Here is a 20,398-nt window from a genome sequence, read left to right on the forward strand (position 1 = left end):
CTTGGGATACCCGCCAACCAAGACATTACAGTTGCGGCGGGCATGGTGGCGTTAGCGACAATCCTTGGGGAGGCTGTGACGATGATCTGGGGGGGGGGGGGGACCTGGCGGCAGCAGCCCTGCCCCTGGGCCGGCTCAGTCTCTCGGCAGCCCTGCTCAAGGCTTTTTTATTTCAAGAGGCATTTGGGTAAGCCAGTTTGTTACCTGTGATATTTGTATTAAGAGGTATAAAAACTATGAACTTTGACATAAATGTTTTATTGTTGGTATCAGATATTTTGATTACCGTATTTTTCGGACTGTAAGACGCACCGGACCATAAGACGCACCTAGGTTTTAGAGGAGGGAAATAGGAAAAAAAAATTTTCCTTTTTCCCTCCTCTAAAACCTAGGTGCTCCGGTGCGTCTTGTCCGAGTTCGGGATCGCCCTCCCCTACTCACGTCATGCGATGTTCTCTGGTGGTCTAGTGACGTCGGGGCAGGAAAGAGCCCCCTCTTTCCTGCCCAGCGCGCTGCTCTCCGTCCTCCTGTATGTATGCTGCCTGACGGTCTCGGCGAGATTCAAAATGGCCGCCGAGACTTCAATTCTCGGCGGCCATTTTAAATCTCGCCGAGACCGTCAGGCAGCATATAGGAGGACAGAGAGCAGCGTGCTGGGCAGGAAAGAGGGGGCTCTTTCCTGCCCCGACGTCACTAGACCACCAGGGAACATCGCGTGGCGTGAGTAGGGGAGGGCGATCCCGAACTCGGGGGGAGGGCGATCCCGAAATCGGACCTCGCTACCTTCAGACTATAAGACGCACCCCCCATTTTCCTCCCAAATTTGGGGGGAAAAAAGTGCGTCTTATAGTCCGAAAAATACGGTATGTATGTGATGTTGTAATCTGCTGGGAACTGTGGATTATGTGGAATATAAATGTTTTAAATAAAGTATTAGGGGACAATATGCATCCTGTGATGATCAACATTTTTTTTTTAAATTTTGACTGCTGAAGGTTGAATTAGACTCTGATATTTAGGGGCCCTTTTACTAAGCCATGGTAGGCTCTATGCAAATGAAACTACCATCGCCAGGCAGTAATTTCAGATTTGGTGCACGCCCATAATGCGTGAATGGATTATTTATTTCCTCCTACGCGTGCCAGTTCTGGTGATAATCAGTACTTGGCATGCGCCAACCGGTCACCGTGCGTGTAGCATGTGAGCCTTTACCGCTAGATCACTGGGTGGCATTAAAGGCTCAGGCTGGTTTTGGGCACGCGCTGGTTTCATTTTTACTGCAGGCCCTTTTCCTATCCCATGAAAAAAAAAGCCCTTTTTTATAGATGTGGTAAAAACTGGCCCGGCACACACCCAATACATCCGCCTACACTACCGCAAGCCACTTTTTTCCGCTGCTTAGTAAAAGGGCCCCTTGGTACCAGCCTAATCCAGGAACCGGCACTGAATGTCTGCCGACTTTGCCCCTCCCCTGCTGTCAACCCCCCCACCATTGCCGACTTTGCTCCCCCTGCCGCCAACCCTCTCGACCCCCCCCCCCCCCCCCGCCGCCAACATGCTGTCGCCTACCTTTGCTGGCGGGGGACCCCAATCCCTGCCAGCCGAGTTCCTCTTCTTCTCGCAAAAGGCTTCAGAAACAGAAGGAAGCCTTTTGCGAGAAGAAGAGGACCTTGGCTGGTGGGGGTTGGGGTCCCCCGCCAGAAAAGGCAGGCAACGGTGACGGTGGGTTGGCAGCAGGAGTGAAGGGTCAGGCGGGTCGTCGGCAGGGGGTCCAGGGCCAAATCTACGGGGGCCCAGACCCCCCTGGCCTCACGTAGCTACGTCACTGGTTGGAACCCCAGTAACTTCTAAGTCTGTCCCACCTCCACCCCCTTAATCCCTCCAAGACTAATCAGAGCGTGCTGTGGCAATCTGAGTTCATACTCAATGGAATAGTGTCCAGTTAAGTGCCTGAGTCGGTCAGCGCTGAGTCACCAATGAAATACTTCGAATTGAGTTCAGTTGGCTGTCTGGTGAAGCTGCCGGAAAGCAGGGGATGCGGTGATTCACTGTTTGTGTCCTCAGAGCATGGTTGTGTGTGCAACCCACCCTGTGTAATTTAACCTGTCTAATTTTTCAATCTGGGAAATGGTTTGCTTGCCTAGTCTTGTGGTTGCTGGGTGTGTGTATTGGTACTGAGCGAGTGGGTGTGATTGTACTGATTGACTTCTCAGCACGTCCCATCCCTCCCCTTCATTTGAATGGGAGGCATCAGAAGTGCTGGATGTATTTCTTCAATCTGCAGATATACATTCAGTACAGGACCATTTTTCTGAAGATTCCCTTATTAAATTTACTGTCCTTTTTTAATGTTACGTTTTTTCATCATCATCATTATTATTATTATTATTATTATGTTTTAGTCTAGAGTTTGTTCCTGAATGCTTTTATTAGCAGATTGATTTGTGCAGTATTTAATCCCAAAAGTCTTTTTCCTCCTCAAATTAATTAAATAGTGGCAATAAACATTCTTTGCTATTGTTATTAAACTAGGTGGAGGTATTTTTTGAGTATTATATTTTCTGTTTCAGCAGCATTATGTTAATCTCGTCTTTGTGTTTTCTTCATGCTATTCTTACTTGAGCAGATTGGCTTATAAAACTGAATAACTAAATGGAAAAATTGAGTAAATGAACCAGAAGATCTCACTATCTGGGAATAAAATTGTGGCTCCCAGGCCCTGATCTATTATCCATAAAACATTTCTATCATCTATAACATTGTCTGGCATTACATGAGTCAACCAGAGAACCTACTGTTATCCGTCACTTCCGTGATACAGGAAAAGCCCATGGTCCGGATGGGCCTCAGCTCTTGATTATTTCAAATGAACAGAGCACTAGTGTATTTTTTTAATGATTAAATCCATGGTTAGCCAGGCTGGAACTCCCACTTGCTGGGATACTCAGGACATCCTTTGAAATGGTCTCTATGCCAAGGGCAGAGGGGAACCACTTTATTTTACGCAAAAAAGAAAAAGAAGAAGAAGAACTGAACAGGGATAGAAAGGCGGTCATGCCAGCTACCTCTCCGTCACAAAAATAAAGACATTTTAAGGTCTAAGAATAGTCAATAGCAGTAGAAAAATGCTGTGCTTTTCAATAGTACTTCCTATAGGAACCATAAAATGTTTCAGCTAAAGTCTAAACTTTCCCTTTGAAAGTCAGTATTTAATAAAATATTACCATACTAAGGAAGTTCAGCAAGAACAAAACCTTTTATTCTTTTCTTCCTTTTGCACTGCTGGGATAATTTTTACCAGTTGGCACAGGATTCATTTCCTGTAACAGAAAGCAGGATTTCCTAACTTTGTTTCCTGTGCACATTCCCCAACAGAATTCATGAACTGTCTTTATTCAGGTATCGTTTACCGCCTGGGGGCCAAATGGCCTCATCAGCCGCAGTCATACAGTAAGGAACAGAGGAAATGAAATTTGATAAAATCTGACTTGAAGGGTAAGCGTTAAGCGTGCCACTCTTTAGCCCGGACAGACCTGCACACAAGCCAGGATGCTAACCGTATCCTGCTTAATCAATTAAAGTGCCTTTTGTCCACCTACCTGGAACGGTCAGAAAAATCCTTTCCCCCAGCAAACCACCAACAAACTGTTTACTGTTGCTTCTAAGTTGGATATCTTGTCTTTGATTTGCTTTGATAACTTTAATGACCTGCAAGTTTCAAAATTGTGGGGAAAGAGAATTTAAATATACTGATCATTTTCTCTTTGAAACTTACATTTCCTTTTCTTCAAGTCCGTCTATAGTTTCCTAACTAGGCATGCAAAATTATCATTTTTTTGCGTAAATGGTAAGGAAGTTGTTTATATCTAAATATTTGCCAGCCCGTGGCTGGTGTCAGCATGCCCTTTCTTGGCACGCTGCATAGCACTGCACATTGGAGCAAATTTGGCCACTACTCATCAACCTGAAGAACCTTCATGTCAGGGAAAGGGCAAAGATCACTCTGACACATTGCAGGGGGTGTAACATGAGGACGTGTGACCACAGAGCATAGTAGATGATGACAGATAAAGTCCTGTAAGTTCCATCCAATCTGCCCAATAAGATAAACGCTCACACTCTCATCAAGAAGCTCAGAAGTTTTCTTTCTCCATTTTCCTAAGGTGTTGTTAGAGAAATCCAGTGTTTGCACAAGACTTTCCTTATGAGAACCAATAGCACTTTGCCATACAGGGACTCCTGAGGCAGGCCTGAACGGCTGAAACACGACTCGTGTCGAGTCCAGTTTTTTAAGAATAAACTCTTGCTGTGAACTTTTTTCTGAGTCCAGTAGAAGTTTGTTTGGCGTCATCCATCTTGTCACCTTCGCTGTGTTCTTTTCTTGGTTTCTCCATCGCGGAGGTCCGCTTTCTTCTGTGTTTGCCGTTCATGTGTTGCAATATAACATATATATATTCATGATGTTGATCTGTCCTTGTCATTTTCAGCGTACAGACCATAGAAGTCTGGCCAGTACTGAACATAGTCCCCAACTACAGGAGTTGCCGTCAAAACCCACTCCAGCCCATCTAGAATTGTCTAGCCATAATCGGGGCACAGACTGTAGATGGGTATTATGAGTGAAATTCTATAAATGGTGCTCAAAGTTTGAATGGTATTTTATAATGAGCATTGCAGAATCGGCACCTTTTTTAGAGTACCGCATAGCGCTGTGATTCGTGCTCAGCTTTGGACACGAGGAATCACCAACCAAAACCAGGTATAAATCCCTGCGTGCAAGTTGGGTGTGAATCCCCCATTTTCTATAACACTGCTTGTATGTTAAGGGAATACCCCTGGCTTTCCCATGCCCACGCCCCCTTTGCAGATCCAGAGGGAAACACGAATGCACCATTCTATAAATGGATGCGTGTGTTTTCACATGGATCTGCTGTTTTTGCACCGTTTCGGTGCCTTGTATCTGGTATAATGATTTTTTTCATGCTGAAAATTCAGCAAGGAAGTAGCGCCTATATAGAATTTCCCCTCGTGAGCTTAGTTTTCTTGTATAAACTTAGTGCCGCATGTAGTACCTAAAGGAGAAAACAAACAAAAAAACATCACCACGGGCCTTTAAAAATGGAACACAGTTCTTTAATGAATGAGCCTTGACAAAAAGACCCGACACGGGCTGTGTTTCGGTGACTAGCACCTACGTCAGGGGTCACAGTGATGACGTGGAAAACTTGGGGAATAACTCGAATATATTCCTCTACAATATATTATTCCTTACCCCACGTCTCATATAGTAAAAGCTACAAAGCAACAAGGCACTTTCACTTTCTGTTTGGACTTTAGTTTGTACTTCGTTCCCTCTCTTTTGTTATGTACCTAAAGGTGAACACATAATTTACGCCTGCTCTGGAGTAGGTATAAAGAATGATGCATGCACTTCAGCGATTTCATAAACATGTACTCTAGACTCCGCTCCCAGGAAGGCCCATTTTCAAAATATGAGTTTGACTCCTAGGGCTTAGCTGCCCTTTCGATTGCTCCACATTTAGGCTCAACATCTGTCACTTTGGTAACGCAGTAAATCAAGGACAGCTTCATGGAACAGCTAGTTCAGGAGCCGACAAGAGAAGGAAAAATACTAGACTTAGTCCTTAGTGGTGCTCATGATCTAGTGCAGGGGGTAACGATACGAGGGCCGCTTGATAACAGTGATCATAATATGATCGGTTTTGATATTGGCATTGAAGGAAGTGAAACTAGGAAATCAAGTACGCTAGCGTTTAACTATAGAAAAGGTGATTACGACAAAATGAGAAAAATGGTGAAAAAAAGACTGAAAGGAGCAGCTCGCAGAGTAAAAAACTTGCATCAGGCGTGGATGCTGTTTAAAAACACCATCCTGGAGGTTCAGGACAAATATATTCCACGTATTAGAAAAAAGGGAAAAAAGACTAAACGTCAGCCAGCGTGGCTAAACAGTAAGATAAAGGAAATCATTAGAGCCAAAAAACAATCCTTCAGAAAGTGGAGAAGAGAACCAACTGAAAGTAACAGGATAGATCATAAGGAATGCCAAGCCAAATGCAAAGCGGAGATAAGGAGGGCAAAAAAGGACTTTGAGAAGAAATTAGCGTTGGAAGCAAAAATACATAGTAAAAATTTTTTTAGATACATTAAAAGCAGGAAACCGGCCAAAGAGTCGGTTGGGCCGCTGGACGAAAATGGTGTTAAAGGGGCGATCAAGGAGGACAAAGCCGTAGCGGAGAAATTAAATGAATTCTTTGCTTCGGTCTTCACCGAGGAGGATTTGGGGGGGACACCGGTGCCGGAAAGAATATTTGAAGCGGGGGAGTCGGAGAAACTAAACAAATTCTCTGTAACCTTGGAGGATGTAATGGGTCAGTTCAGCAAGCTGAAGAGTAGTAAATCACCGGGACCTGATGGTATTCATCCCAGAGTATTAATAGAACTAAAAAATGAACTTGCGGAGCTACTGTTAGAAATATGCAATCTGTACCTAAATTCGAGTGTAGTACCGGAAGACTGGAGGGTAGCCAATGTTACTCCGATTTTTAAGAAGGGTTCCAGAGGAGATCCGGGAAATTATAGACCGGTGAGTCTGACGTCGGTGCCGGGCAAGATGGTGGAGGCTATTATTAAGAATAAAATTGCAGAGCATATACAAAAACATGGACTGATGAGACAAAGTCAGCACGGATTTAGTGAAGGGAAGTCTTGCCTCACCAATCTAATGCATTTTTTTGAGGGGGTAAGCAAACATGTGGACAATGGGGAGCCGGTTGATATTGTATATCTGGATTTTCAGAAGGCGTTTGACAAAGTGCCGCACGAAAGACTCCTGAAGAAATTGCAGAGTCATGGAATCGGAGGTAGGGTATTATTATGGATTAAGAACTGGTTGAAAGATAGGAAGCAGAGAGTAGGATTGCGTGGCCAGTATTCTCAGTGGAGGAGGGTAGTTAGTGGGGTCCCGCAGGGGTCTGTACTGGGTCCGTTGCTTTTTAATGTATTTATAAATGACCTAGAGATGGGAATAACTAGTGAGGTAATTAAATTCACCGATGACACAAAATTATTCAGGGTCGTCAAGTCGCAGGAGGAATGTGAACGATTACAGGAGGACCTTGCGAGACTGGGAGAATGGGCATGCAAGTGGCAGATGAAGTTCAATGTTGACAAGTGCAAAGTGATGCATGTGGGTAAGAGGAACCCGAATTATAGCTACGTCTTGCAAGGTTCCGCGTTAGGAGTTACGGATCAAGAAAGGGATCTGGGTGTCGTCGTCGATGATACGCAGAAACCTTCTGCTCAGTGTGCTGCTGCGGCTAGGAAAGCGAATAGAATGTTGGGTGTTATTAGGAAGGGTATGGAGTCCAGGTGCGCGGATGTTATAATGCCGTTGTATCGCTCCATGGTGCGACCGCACCTGGAATATTGTGTTCAGTACTGGTCTCCGTATCTCAAAAAAGATATAGTAGAATTGGAAAAGGTACAGCGAAGGGCGACGAAAATGATAGTGGGGATGGGACGACTTTCCTATGAAGAGAGGCTGAGAAGGCTAGGGCTTTTCAGCTTGGAGAAGAGACGGCTGAGGGGAGATATGATAGAAGTGTATAAAATAATGAGTGGAGTGGATCGGGTGGATGTGAAGCGACTGTTCACGCTATCCAAAAATACTAGGACTAGAGGGCATGAGTTGAAGCTACAGTGTGGTAAATTTAAAACGAATCGGAGAAAATTTTTCTTCACCCAACGTGTAATTAGACTCTGGAATTCGTTGCCGGAGAACGTGGTACGGGCGGTTAGCTTGACGGAGTTTAAAAAGGGGTTAGATAGATTCCTAAAGGACAAGTCCATAGACCGCTATTAAATGGACTTGGAAAAATTCCGCATTTTTAGGTATAACTTGTCTGGAATGTTTTTACGTTTGGGGAGCGTGCCAGGTGCCCTTGACCTAGATTGGCCACTGTCGGTGACAGGATGCTGGGCTAGATGGACCTTTGGTCTTTCCCAGTATGGCACTACTTATGTACTTATGTACTTATTAACATTTATCCTTTGAAAAACAAATTTGTGCCCTGGTTAAGTAGAGAGGTGTGGTAGCCGTGTTAGTTCACTCTTAAAGGTTATCAATAGAAATGAAACAAAATAAAACATGGAAAAGAAAATAAGATGATACCTTTTTTATTGGTCATAACTTAATACATTTCTTGATTAGCTTTCGAAGGTTGCCCTTCTTCGTCAGATCGGAAATAAGCCCTGGTTAAAAATGTTTCTGGGCGTTAAGACAGTTCCATTGCATCCATTCTTACCTGGACGAATCCTCACAGAAAACGTTTTTAATTGCTTCTTGTTTCGACTATTGCAATGTTGTTGATGGCTGGATTACCTCTTTATCTTTATTAAGCAATTACAAGCAGTTCAAAACTTGGCAACAAGAAACTTTTGCTGTACAAAATTCTAACCCTAACATACAAAACTGTGTTGTATACTAAGAACCTTCTTATCTTTCTTCCATTATAACGTTAAATGCATCTCAAGAGCCTTACATGCTTTACTGGAGCCTAAGTGCAGTGGCCTGAGAAGCAGGGGAACTGGGTTCAATTCCCACTGCAGCTCCTTGTGACCCTGGAGAAGTTACTTAAACCTCCGTTGTGCCAGGTACAAAATAAATTAATCAAAAGACACACTTAACTTAGTTTAATTATTTGTTGCATTTGTATCCCGCATTTTCCCACCTATTTGCAGGCTCCATGTGGCGTATATTGTTCCGTAATGGCAATCGCCAATTCCGGAATGAGAAATACAAAGTGGTATTGCGTTAAAGTTCATAAGTGACAGAATAGATTAAGCAATCAAGAATAGACAATTCATTTTTGTAGTGAGAGATGAAGTGGTAATTGCTTTAAAGTTCCTTAGTGACAGAGTAATTGAAGCAGTCAGGTATAGAGAGTTCGGTTTTGTCCAATTCTGGTATGGGTTTCGTTGTCTGGTATTTAGGATGGATCATTGTGGTATGCCTTTTTGAGTCCTTAACTAAAACCTGCCCACATGATTCATATCGACGATTGTTATACATTGACCATGTGTCCCATTATCCTTATTGCTGTCCCATATCCATTCCTCTTCATCTTCCTTACACCTACCTCCTACCACTCATTTCCTTCTGCACCCAATTCCTCCTATGTTCAATTTACTTATCCGTTAACCCCATTAATATTGCGTTTACTATAAATTGTATATTCTTTTTTACGCTTTGTAATTCTTCATATTGTTACTATGTAAGCCGCATGGAGCCTGCCATGTGTGGGAAAGCGCGGGGTACAAATGTAATAAATAAATAAATAAACAGGTTGGTTTTTAATATTTTTCGGAATTTAGTTATGTCGTGTATTGTTTTTGTGGCTTTTGGTAGTGCATTCCACAGTTGCGTGCCTATGTAGGAGAAGCTGGATGCATATGTTGCAGCTGGGGTAGTGGAGACTCAGGAATGTACGTGCTGATCTTGCTTTCCACTGCATAGACACCTCACCTCAATCTAATATCCTGGCTTTTCATTCAACAACAAGGAGGATCCTGTCTTCAAGCGGTGAGATCATCCTCAAACTCGCAATCCACTATATCGGATCCACCCTCGATCTCACCGCTTGAAGACGGGATCCTCCTTGTTGTTGAATGAAAAGCTTGGATGTTGAGAGTGCTGTGAAGGTGTCTGTGCAGTGGAAAGTAACACTGTGGCACAACCTAGTTAAGTGTGTCTTTTGATTCATTTATTTTGATATACAGTGTTTACCTTATGGACATTATTAAAGAGCCTAGTGATTTTTGACACTATTATTGCTGGAGGTTTTTCAGACTCGTGATTACTTTTTGACGAGTTACACTTTGAAGTGAACACACTTCCGAGTTATGCTACAGCATTATCTGTACCAATCTTTGGGACCCTTTTACTAAGCCATGTAAGCGTCTACGTGCACCCAATGCACGCCAAAATGGAGTTACCACATGGCTCTTGCGGTAATTTCACTTTTGGCGCTCGTCCGAAAAATAATTTTTATTTTCGGATACGTGTATCGGGCGTGCGCCAAGTGGCATTTGACGCACGTAGGTCATTACCGGCCAGTTACCGCGTGAGACTTTACTGCTAGGTCAGTGGCTGGCGGTAAGGTCTCAGACCCAAAATGGACGCGCAGCAATTTTCATTTTGATGCATGTTCATTTTTGGCAAAATTTTTAAAAGGCATTTTTTACAGGTGCACTGAAAAATGATTCTGCACACGCCCAAAACACGTGTCTACAATACCACAGGCCATTTTTCAGCACACCTTAGTAAAAAAAGCCCCTTTATGAGGTCTTTTCCTCCATGGTGTACAGCGCTGCGTATGCCTTGTAGCGCTATAGAAATGATAAGTAGTAGTAGTAGTAGTATTTTTTTGAACCCTTTATATTTATGAGAGTTTTCCTGTGTTCCTTTAAGTTCACCAATTTTTTTTCAGATTTAGGAATGTCTACCTCTATGGCACACTCTGGTTTGAGTGCTTTCCTACCCCTCCTTCCCCAATAGACAGGTGATTAAAATCCAGATATCCCAATGCTCCAAAATACTACGCTACAGCCTAAGACATAGGCCAGCTTATGTAAGTAGTTTTCAGACAAAGTTCTTGGCCAGGCAACATCCTCTCTTTCGTTATGTAAGTGGGGATATTGTGGAAAGATGTGTATAATTACTACTGCTTGTCTAGAATTATTGTCTACCGTCTTTGCAGACACCCTGCCTCTGTCTGTTTCTGCAGCAGTAATTCAATATTATGCTTCCAAAACATCTGTAAAAGTTTTCAAAAAGAAAAATCTGAGATTGAAAGTGATTCACTTCCAAAAAAGTCCTTTTTTTTTTGCCTTTGAAAGACTTAGTGAGGGAGAGGGGTAGGGGTAGGTAGGTAGGTCTCATTGTTATTTTGACATCCAAATTTCTAATGCATACATATTAACATAGTAGATGATGGCAGAAAAAGACCTTCACGGTCCATCCAGTCTGCCAACAAGATAAACTCATATGTGCTACTTTTTGTGTATACCTGACCTTGATTTGTATCTGCCATTTTCAGGGCAGAGACTGTAGAAGTCTGCCCAGCACTAGCCCCATCTCCCACTACCGGCTCTGCCACCCAATCCCTGCTAAGCTTCTGAGAGTCCTTTATGTTTGTCCCACGCATGTTTGAATTCCGTTACCATTTTCATCTCCACCACCTCCCGTGGGAGGGCATTCCAAGTATCCACCACTCTCTCCATGAAAAAATACTTCCTGACATAGAATTTCTTGATTCCAAAAACTTTCCAAAGTTTTTAAAGACACTTCGGTAATGCGGTCAAGGGTGTGGCTTGGATCGGGCACAAACTTAGTCAGACACATAGGGTTTGAAAGAAAAAGGAAAAATATTTTATTATTTGACACACCATGTGCCCCTGTTACTTCATAGGCTTTCATCCAGCACAAGTCCAGTCTTTAATTAAGGCTAGCTCCCAGCCTAGCCCAATACATTGTCTACTTACAACAAAACAAGTACTTTCTGAACGTAACTCAAGATATCTCCTACCTTGCTCCAGTCTTCCCACACAACTCTGATACCAAAGAAGCCTGAGCCACACCACTTCCGTGGTTGTCTCCTCAGATACTACAGCTCAGCTTGCAGTGGAGTCCTCTCCTCTCCAGGAGTTCCCTCATGGAAACCTCTGCATTGGGGTCTCCATGACCTAGCCAGCTTCAGGGCTTTTAGCTCCATCCTGATCTGATCTGGCTTTTAGCTCCATCCATGCGTACAATGCTGATTACTGCTTGGTTAGCGCCGCATGCTAGAAAATAGAAATATATTTTCCAGCGTGCGTAGTGGGCACGCGTAAAAAATGAAATTACCGCCTGGGCCATGTGGTAGCTGGGCGGTAGTTCTGAATTGGCGCAAGTTGGGGCATGCGTAGGCACCTTTGCAGCTTAGTAAAAGGGCCACTGGGTTTCCTCCTTTTCATTGTTACAGAGGGAGCCAAAGAACAAGGCCCTTGGAAATCCAGCAGCAAAACAGAGAGGGCTCATTCAGGAATAATCTAGCTAAATGAGATGTATTTAAAGAATCCCCCCCCCACCCCCCCCCCCACCCCCATTTCCAGCAAACACCAAATCTGGTATGAATCATTCTGCTTCTCAGCAGCACGTTATTGGTTAAGCTGCTAACAGCAGTAATTGTAAATGCACAGAATGGAAATGCAATTAGAAATGCACAGCCATTCAAACCTGGTAACCCAAAGAGAAGCAAATAAAGCCTGGGTGAGAATTTTATTGAGGGATTGAAATTTTCCTTTTTGACTGGAAACACATGCTGCTGGCTGGATTTATTTGACTTCCTTCAATACATTTCTGAGTGCCCTGTGACCTGTTTTAATGCTGACCCATTCCTACAGGAAGAAAACCAAGTGTGTGCTGGCGGATAAATAAGCTACCCTGAACCGTCAAACCTTTGTGGGTTTTCTTTTTAGCATTTATTGTTATCAATAGAAATCAAACAAAATAAAACATGGAAAAGAAAATAAGATGATACCTTTTTTATTGGACATAACTTAATACATTTCTTGATTAGCTTTCGAAGGTTGCCCTTCTTCCTCAGATCGGAAATAAGCAAATGTGCTAGCTGACAGTGTATATAAGTGAAAACATTCAAGCATTACTATGACAGTCTGACTCCTCTACTTAGCATTTATTGTAAACTCGGTATGAAACCTTTTCCAGCTCAAGGTAAATAACCTGTTGGCGTTCCTAGCCTGAAACAGCATCACGCTGAGAGGGGCTCAGTCTCACCATTGTAACTTTTGCTACTCAGCTTGGCTTGCTTTGCCCTCCTGTGGAAAACCAGTTTCATCCTTTTGAGATTATGCCTGAATACCTAAATACCCCCAACATACTTTAGTTAATGGTTTTAGTCTTTGTATATTAAAGACCATTTGTTACAGAATATGGATTGTCTTCATTCGACAGTTTACCTCACTTTTCTTCATTTATTTGCACTGGGGTCTGACCACTATGCTGGTAATAATTGCTCTGTATGTGTGTGTATATATATATATGTGTATATGTGTATATGTATATGTGTATATATATATGTGTGTATATGTATGTATATATATATATGTGTGTGTGTATATGTATGTATATATATGTGTGTGTGTATATGTATGTATATGTGTGTGTATGTATGTATATATATATATATATATATATATATATATATATATATATATATAAAAAGCCTATATTAATAAGAACATAAGAATAGCCATACAGGATCATACAGGATCAGACCAATGGTCCATCTAGCCCAGTATCCTGCTTTCAAAAGTGGCCAATCCAGGTAACAAGTACTTGGCAGAAACCCGAATAGTAGCAGCATTCCACATTACCAATCCCAGGGTAAGCATTGGCTTCACCATGTCTATCTCAATAACAGACTATGAACGTTTACTCCAGGAATTTGTCCAAACCTTTTTTTAAACCCAAATACACTAACTGCTGTTACCACATCCTCTGGCAACGAGTTCCAGAGCTTAACTATTCGTTGAGTAAAAAAATATTTCCTCCTGTTTGTTTTCAAAGTACTGTATTTCCATGTAACTTCATTGAGTGTCCCCTAGTCTTTGTACTGTTTGAAAGAAGAAAAAAATCGATTTGCTTCTACTCGCTCTACACATCAGTCAGGATTTTGTACACCTCGATCATATCTCCCCTCAGCTGTCTCTTTTCCAAGCTGATGAGCCCTAAACTGTGTAGCCTTTCCTCATGTGAGAGGAAAGATAGGCACCAAGATACACGGCGCTAAACGCAAATTCTATAATGACAGTTCCACACAGCAAATTAAATTGCTTTTGTTTGTACATTTGGGACTGTATCAGGACTAATTTTTTTATATAAGTGATCATCGGCAGCAGTTTGTGCCACCAAGACCTCTATGTTCTATACATGCTTCTGCACTTGAAATATTTGACTATCGACATTTAAGCCTCAAACAAACAAGAACTGACACTTTTCTATTACTGGTCCCCTGAGAATGGAACAAACTGCCCTTAGGGTTCAGACTGCAAAAGTATACATCTTCTTTTAAACTGAGGCTGAAGCAATTTTTGTTTGACCCAAGCCTACAGCCTTTCTTGATGTGTTTATTGCCTGGGTTGTTGTTATTATGTTGACAGTCTTTGCTTTTTATTTTAATTATGTTTGTTGTTATGTTACTCACTTTGGATAAAGGCAGGCTATGAATAATAAAACATAAAAATAGTTTAAGTCCACTATTGAGCTTATTTTCGAAAGAGATCGCCGGCCATCTTCCGACACAAATCGGGAGATGGCCGGCGATCTCCTGATCCCGGCCAAATCGGTATAATCGAAGGCCAGTTTTAGCCAGCCCCAACTGCTTTTCGTCGTGGAGCCGACCAACCTTCAGGTGGGGGCGGGACGGGGGCGTGGTTACGAGATAGCCGGCTTCACCCCATAATGGAAAAAAGATGGCCGGCTCAGACGAGCATTTCGCTGGCTGCACTTGGACCACTTATTTTTAGGTCCAAGTCACAAAAAAGTGCCCCAATTGACCAGATCGCATTGATTGGAAAGTGCTAGAGCGAAGGGGTGGTTGGATGTCGGAGCCAGCACTGTTATGATACAACATTGCTTCAGTCCATGAGGTGATTTATATGCAACATACCATGGGAGGAATTCTGTACAGTGTCCAAAGTTAGGTGGCAGGATGATGTTCTATGCAGAAACGGTCTTTGTAGAATACTAGCTTAAGTCATTTTTGCACCTAACTTTAGGCGTGAGCATTTATGCCTGCCAAAGGCTTGGGTAAATACACGCTCCTAATTACTGTCAGGTGTGGAAATGGAAGTATTCTATAACTCTGCACCTAAATACTTGGAATACCCATGAACAATACTCCAAACACAAGGGATGTATAGAGATCAAAAAGGTCATCAATAGCGATCATGATCAGATTGTAGCCTGTCACAAGCTGGGTTCAGCAATCATCAAAAAGTGATAAGAACAGATTCAGTCCACGCAAGAGACCCCTGATGAAGCCGGGCTTGCCGTTGAAATGAGTCCCGTTGGGTGCTGGAGAGTTAAGTGCAGACTTTGAGTTTTCGATTTATTGGCTGCTTTTTGTACTGTTTTGTATAATCTATTAGAAAATTTATTTTGAAAAGATTTAAAATATTTTGTGATTAAAGTGAGTTGCACTGAGCACCGTAATGCAATATATTGGAGGTTTTTTAGGATCAGTGAAAGATAATTGGAGCCAGAAAAAACAGACAACTGACGTGTTTTTGTTGGTTTCTCAGCTCCTTTTCCTCCAGTTAATGTGGTGTTTAGTATGCTTGCTTGTTCTTTCTATAAATCTCGTTTTGATTGAACGACTTACATTGGTTAACTGTTCGAAAAAGTATACAGATGAAAAACATTATTTTGATCCATAAATCTTTATATGGATTAAATTCTGAGGGAGTTGGGGAATTACTGAAGATTCTATCACAAGGTCGTAAACTATCAGGCTTATTTTCGAAAGAGAAGGCCGCCCATCTTCCGACGCAAATCGGGAGATGGGCGTCCTTCTCGCAGGGTTGTCCAAATCGGCATAATCGAAAGCCGGTTTTTCAGCGCCCTCAACTGCTTTCCATCGTGGGGACGACCAAAGTTCACGGGGGCGTGTCAGCAGTGTAGTGAAGGTGGTACTGGGGCGTGCTTAAGAGATGGGCGTCCTCGGCCGATAATAGAAAAAAGAAGGGGGTCCCTGACGAGCATTTGGCCGACTTTGCTTGGTCCATTTTTTCTTGCGACCAATCCTCAAAAAGGTGCCCGAACTGACTAGATGACCACCGGAGGGAATCGGAGATGACCTCCCCTTATTCCCCCAGTGGTCACCAACCCCGTCCCACCCTAAAATAAAAAAAATTTTTTTGCCAGCCTCAAATGTCATACCCAGCTCCATCACAACAGTATGCAGGTCCCTGGAGCAGTTTTAGTGGGTACTGCAGTGCACTTCAGGCAGGCGGACCCAGGCCCATCCCCCCCTACCTGTTACACTTGTGGTGGTAAATGTGAGCCCTTCAAAACCCACCAGAAACCCACTGTACCCACATGTAGGTGCCCCTTTCACCCCTTAGGGCTATGGTAGTAGTGTACAGTTGTGGGGAGTGGGTTTTGGGGGGCTCAGCACACAAGGTAAGGGAGCTGTGCACCTGGGAGCAATTTGTGAAGTCCACTTCAGTACCCCCTAGGATGCCCGGTTGGTGTCCTGGCATGTCAGGGGGACCAGTGCACTACGAATGCTGGCTGCTCCCACGACCAAATGGCTTGGATTTGGTCGTTTCTGAGATGGGCATCCTCGGTTTTTATTATCGCCGAAAACCGGGAACGGCCATCTCTAAGGACGACCTAAGCACGACCATCTCTAAGGTCGACCTAAATGTTGAGATTTGGGCGTTCCTGACCATATTATCGAAATGAAGTATGGATGTCCATCTTGTTTCGATAATATGCCCGCCCCTTCGCGAGAACGACCCCAGGAAAACTTGGGCGCCCCGTTCGATTATGCCCTCCACGTTTCTGTAGGACTTTTTGTCTGGGTTTTCCATCATTTAAAAAAGTACATTATAAGTCTATTCGTGATGGTTTATTTCCAGTCCAGAGAGCTAGACTGGCATTCGCTGCCTAAGGATTTAAAACAGGTGATATAACTTTCTTTTCGGAAGCTCTTAAAAACTTATATGTATATTAGTCCTAATAAGTTAGTGATATTTGAGTTTGAGGGGTTTTTGGAAGAAGTGTATCTGAAGGATTGTTTTTTATTTTGTAGCTTTTTCTTCAGGAGAAGAACTTTTTTTTAAAAGTTGTTTACTGCCAAGAAGTCCAGTTGGATAATTGAGCTGTATATAAGACAAATATATCATATAGCATTGGTATTGAACACCTATCCCTTCCCTTGGCCACACCCCCTTTGGAGCTGCACACAAGATGAATTAGGCATGCAGGTTATAGAATAGGGGTGCAGATTAGATATACGCAACCAGTAATTAGTGCCAATTATCACTTCTTACAGCCAATTATCACCAATTAATTTACAGGCGTATCTGCGATTCACCCCCCAAAATTGCACACCTAACTTTGGGCGACCTGTACAGAATTTAAGGATGTCTTTCTAAAATAATTGAAACTACCTATGTTATGTTGGGCAGCATTAAGCTGCACAGTAATAACTTGTGAAAAGGCTGCTAATTAATTTTTTTTTTAAGAGACCCATGCCCACATGCAACTGTCATTGTGGTACTATGGATTGTAATCCATAAACATGAGGTCCTCTGTTGCATTACTGCTCCATAAGTAATTCAAGACAGTTAATAAATGTTGTATATTTCATCTTTGATGTCAAAAATCATGTATTCTAGTTGTTATTTTCTTTAATTCATCCAGCTATTACAAGAACGTCATAGTGTATGTTAATGCACAATTGAAAATTGGTTATTCTCCTTGGTTTGCAGTAGGTATTATTGTTCACAGACAGAATGGCCTCAGGAAATAGCAGCACTAAAAGGCCATATGTTCACATTACATGGCCAAGGTAGAAAAACGAAGGCCTCAGTGACTGAGTAACTTATTCTTTGGATAACCAACTTGCCCTCCCTCCTCCAGTGTTCATTTGCATGACCTTTGAACCTGAAAGCCCAGCAGTCTATCTGACCTGTGACCTTTGTATTTAGGTGGCCCTGGTACAGTGGACTGAAAGTGTAGGACTAACCCTTGTTGGCAGAGATCAGTCCTCCATGCAGCTGAGGACACCTAGTGGTCAGATCTTGAGCTTCACCATCTTACAGATATTCCCCTTCACCTACGAAAGTAAACGGATGGGCATCATCGTGAGGGTAAGTTATTCTTTTTTTTTAACTTCTGAGGTAATCATCTTGAGGACTGATCCATAACGTAGAATATAATTTTAGCACACCATTTTTTAATGCATTTTTTTAAAAAGTCCAGGCTATGATAATAGGGGGCATTAATTGAAATATATTATGTGGGTGTGGGTAAACCTGTGTTCCAGTGTAGAAATGTGGAGGCTGATATTCAGGGAGATATAATTGGGTAGGAGTGGCTTCTAGCCATTATGTCCTTCCCCGTTATGTTCTTCTGATCGAGTGATTCCCTGATTTTCAACTTCATATAACTGGGCAGTGTTGCTGAAATTCTGGGCTGACTGCTGTGTCACTGTCTGGTTAGTGCTGGGGCAGAGTCTGGATGGAGCTGGGATTTACCCCATTAGCAGCGATTTTCAGTCTGCTAAGTGGGGAAGTGCCCATATAAAATTGGGATACCAAAAAGACTGTTGTAACTTTATCTGAGATGGAAACCAACGAAGCAGATCAGTAGTGAATTCAAACAAGGTTTATTAATAAAATAATATTGCCCGACACAGGCCGTGTTTCGCCCAGCAGGGCTGCGTCAGGGGCTATTTATTGATCTTTACTATAAACAAATCCTGAGAAAAGTGTGTTCCAGTAATATTTAAAGTTAGATGTCAAAAAACCCCAGCAAAAATCATGTAGTAACCAGCTCCTTCAACATGTCTCAGGATTTGTTTATAGTAAAGATCAATAAATAGCCCCTGACGCAGCCCTGCTGGTCGAAACACAGCCTGTGTCGGGAAATATATTCTATATGTTATTTTATTAATAAACCTTGTTTGAATTCACTGCTGATCTGCTTTGTTGGTTTCCATCTTGGAGTTCGCGGATCATCTGCCTTTCTGTTTTCTTGGACCCTACCTTTATCTGAGTACTGGTCTGAATATCGGCTGGCATCTGGATAACTTCTGGCAGCCAGGAAAGTGCTGGTGCCTGGATTAGGCCTGGCATTAAATATCTGGGTCAAATTCTGCCGTAAAAATCTCTTGACCACCGCAGGCTGAATATTGGGCCTGTAGTTGGATTATCACCCTTCACTTATGTAAGTAAAAGCATACTGTATGTACTGTGATCTGCACGAAAGGTCAGGGGGTGAAGGGTCCTACATGATTTCATTGTGAAACGTCTGTACACACTTTTGTGACTACATTCATTGTCCTCTTCCAAACAAGTATAGAGTACTGTATGCAAACAGGCCTACATTGCGAATGAACGCTAGCAGCATTTTCAAAGGAAATCTCGGCAAGGAGTTTCCTTTTGAATATGAACTTGCAGACCCCCACGGAGTTTCTAACTTGCACTTCCTGTGACCTCTAAACTGATGCAGCCAGATTAAGGGGCCTGTTCAGTAAAGTGTGGTATAGTTTTGCACTTACCATGCCTTAAATACAATGGCTGTAAGGACACGACCAGTAAATACCCATTTTCTTACCAGATAGAAGAGTTTGTATTCACAGTTAGCATGGATGAGCTTACCAGTGCCTGTTTAGGAGGCAGTAAGTACACTCCTGACAGTGGGGTCCTTTTACAAAGGTGCAGGAAAAGTGGCCTTAGCATGCCCGTATGCTGGGTCTTTCATGCGCAGTAAGGTCATTTTTTCCCACTGACAGAAAATGGCCAGTCTCTGGTATTAATGGCCAGGCACTAATGTGTGGCCATCGGGGGTGTAGCCAGGCCTCAACGTTTGGGGTGGGGGGTCCAGTTCCCAAAGTGTTTGGGGGAGCACAGTTTGTCCTGCCTCCCTGCTGCAACCCCACATACCCTGGCTGGCAGGGGTCCCCAACCCCCGCTAGCTGAAGCCTTTCTCCAGCTCTGGTCTCTGTGTATTGCCTGCACTGCTTCCCCTCATGTCATGTGCACGCTCGGTTTTAGTGAAACCAGGGGCCTCGGGAACCAATTTGGGGGGGGGGACCAGGCCCCCCTGTAGCTACGCTACAGGGGGCCATTAAAAAAGAGTATCACATGAGCCCTTACCGCCATCTATTTTGTAGGCGATAAGGGCTCATGCATTAATCAGTAGGTTGTTTTTGCCCACTCTCTACCCCCCAGGTGTGCCCCCTCTGTGGAAAAAAAATAAAGACTATTTTGTAGCAGGTGGCATTCACGTGCAGAGTGCAAACTTACTGTAGGACACCTCAGCATGTCCCGTGGTAAGCGCTAGCGCACTTACCGCAACTTACTACTACTACTACTTAACATTTATAAAGCGCTACCAGGGTTACGCAGCGTTGTACAATTTAACACAGAGGACAGTCCCTGCTCGAAGGAGCTTACAATCTAAAGGACACAAAAGTGCAGCCAATCAAATTGGAGCAGTCTAGATTTCCTGAATAGATGAATAATGGTTAGGTGCCGAAAGCGACATTGAAGAGGTGGGCTTTGAGCAAGGATTTGAAGA

General features: G+C 43.0%; 1 protein-coding gene across 1 annotated transcript in view; it reads left to right on the forward strand.

Moving 5' to 3' along the window:
- ATP9A (ATPase phospholipid transporting 9A (putative)) overlaps positions 1-20,398 on the forward strand; it is a 168,194-nt gene that overhangs the window by 88,865 nt on the left and 58,931 nt on the right. The window contains exon 15 of the mRNA XM_030212399.1: positions 17,803-17,964. Coding sequence (XP_030068259.1) covers positions 17,803-17,964 — 162 coding nt within the window. The remainder of the gene's footprint in view (positions 1-17,802; positions 17,965-20,398) is intronic.

Source organism: Microcaecilia unicolor, chromosome 8 (genome assembly GCF_901765095.1).
Source record: "Microcaecilia unicolor chromosome 8, aMicUni1.1, whole genome shotgun sequence".
NCBI lineage: Eukaryota > Metazoa > Chordata > Amphibia > Gymnophiona > Siphonopidae > Microcaecilia > Microcaecilia unicolor.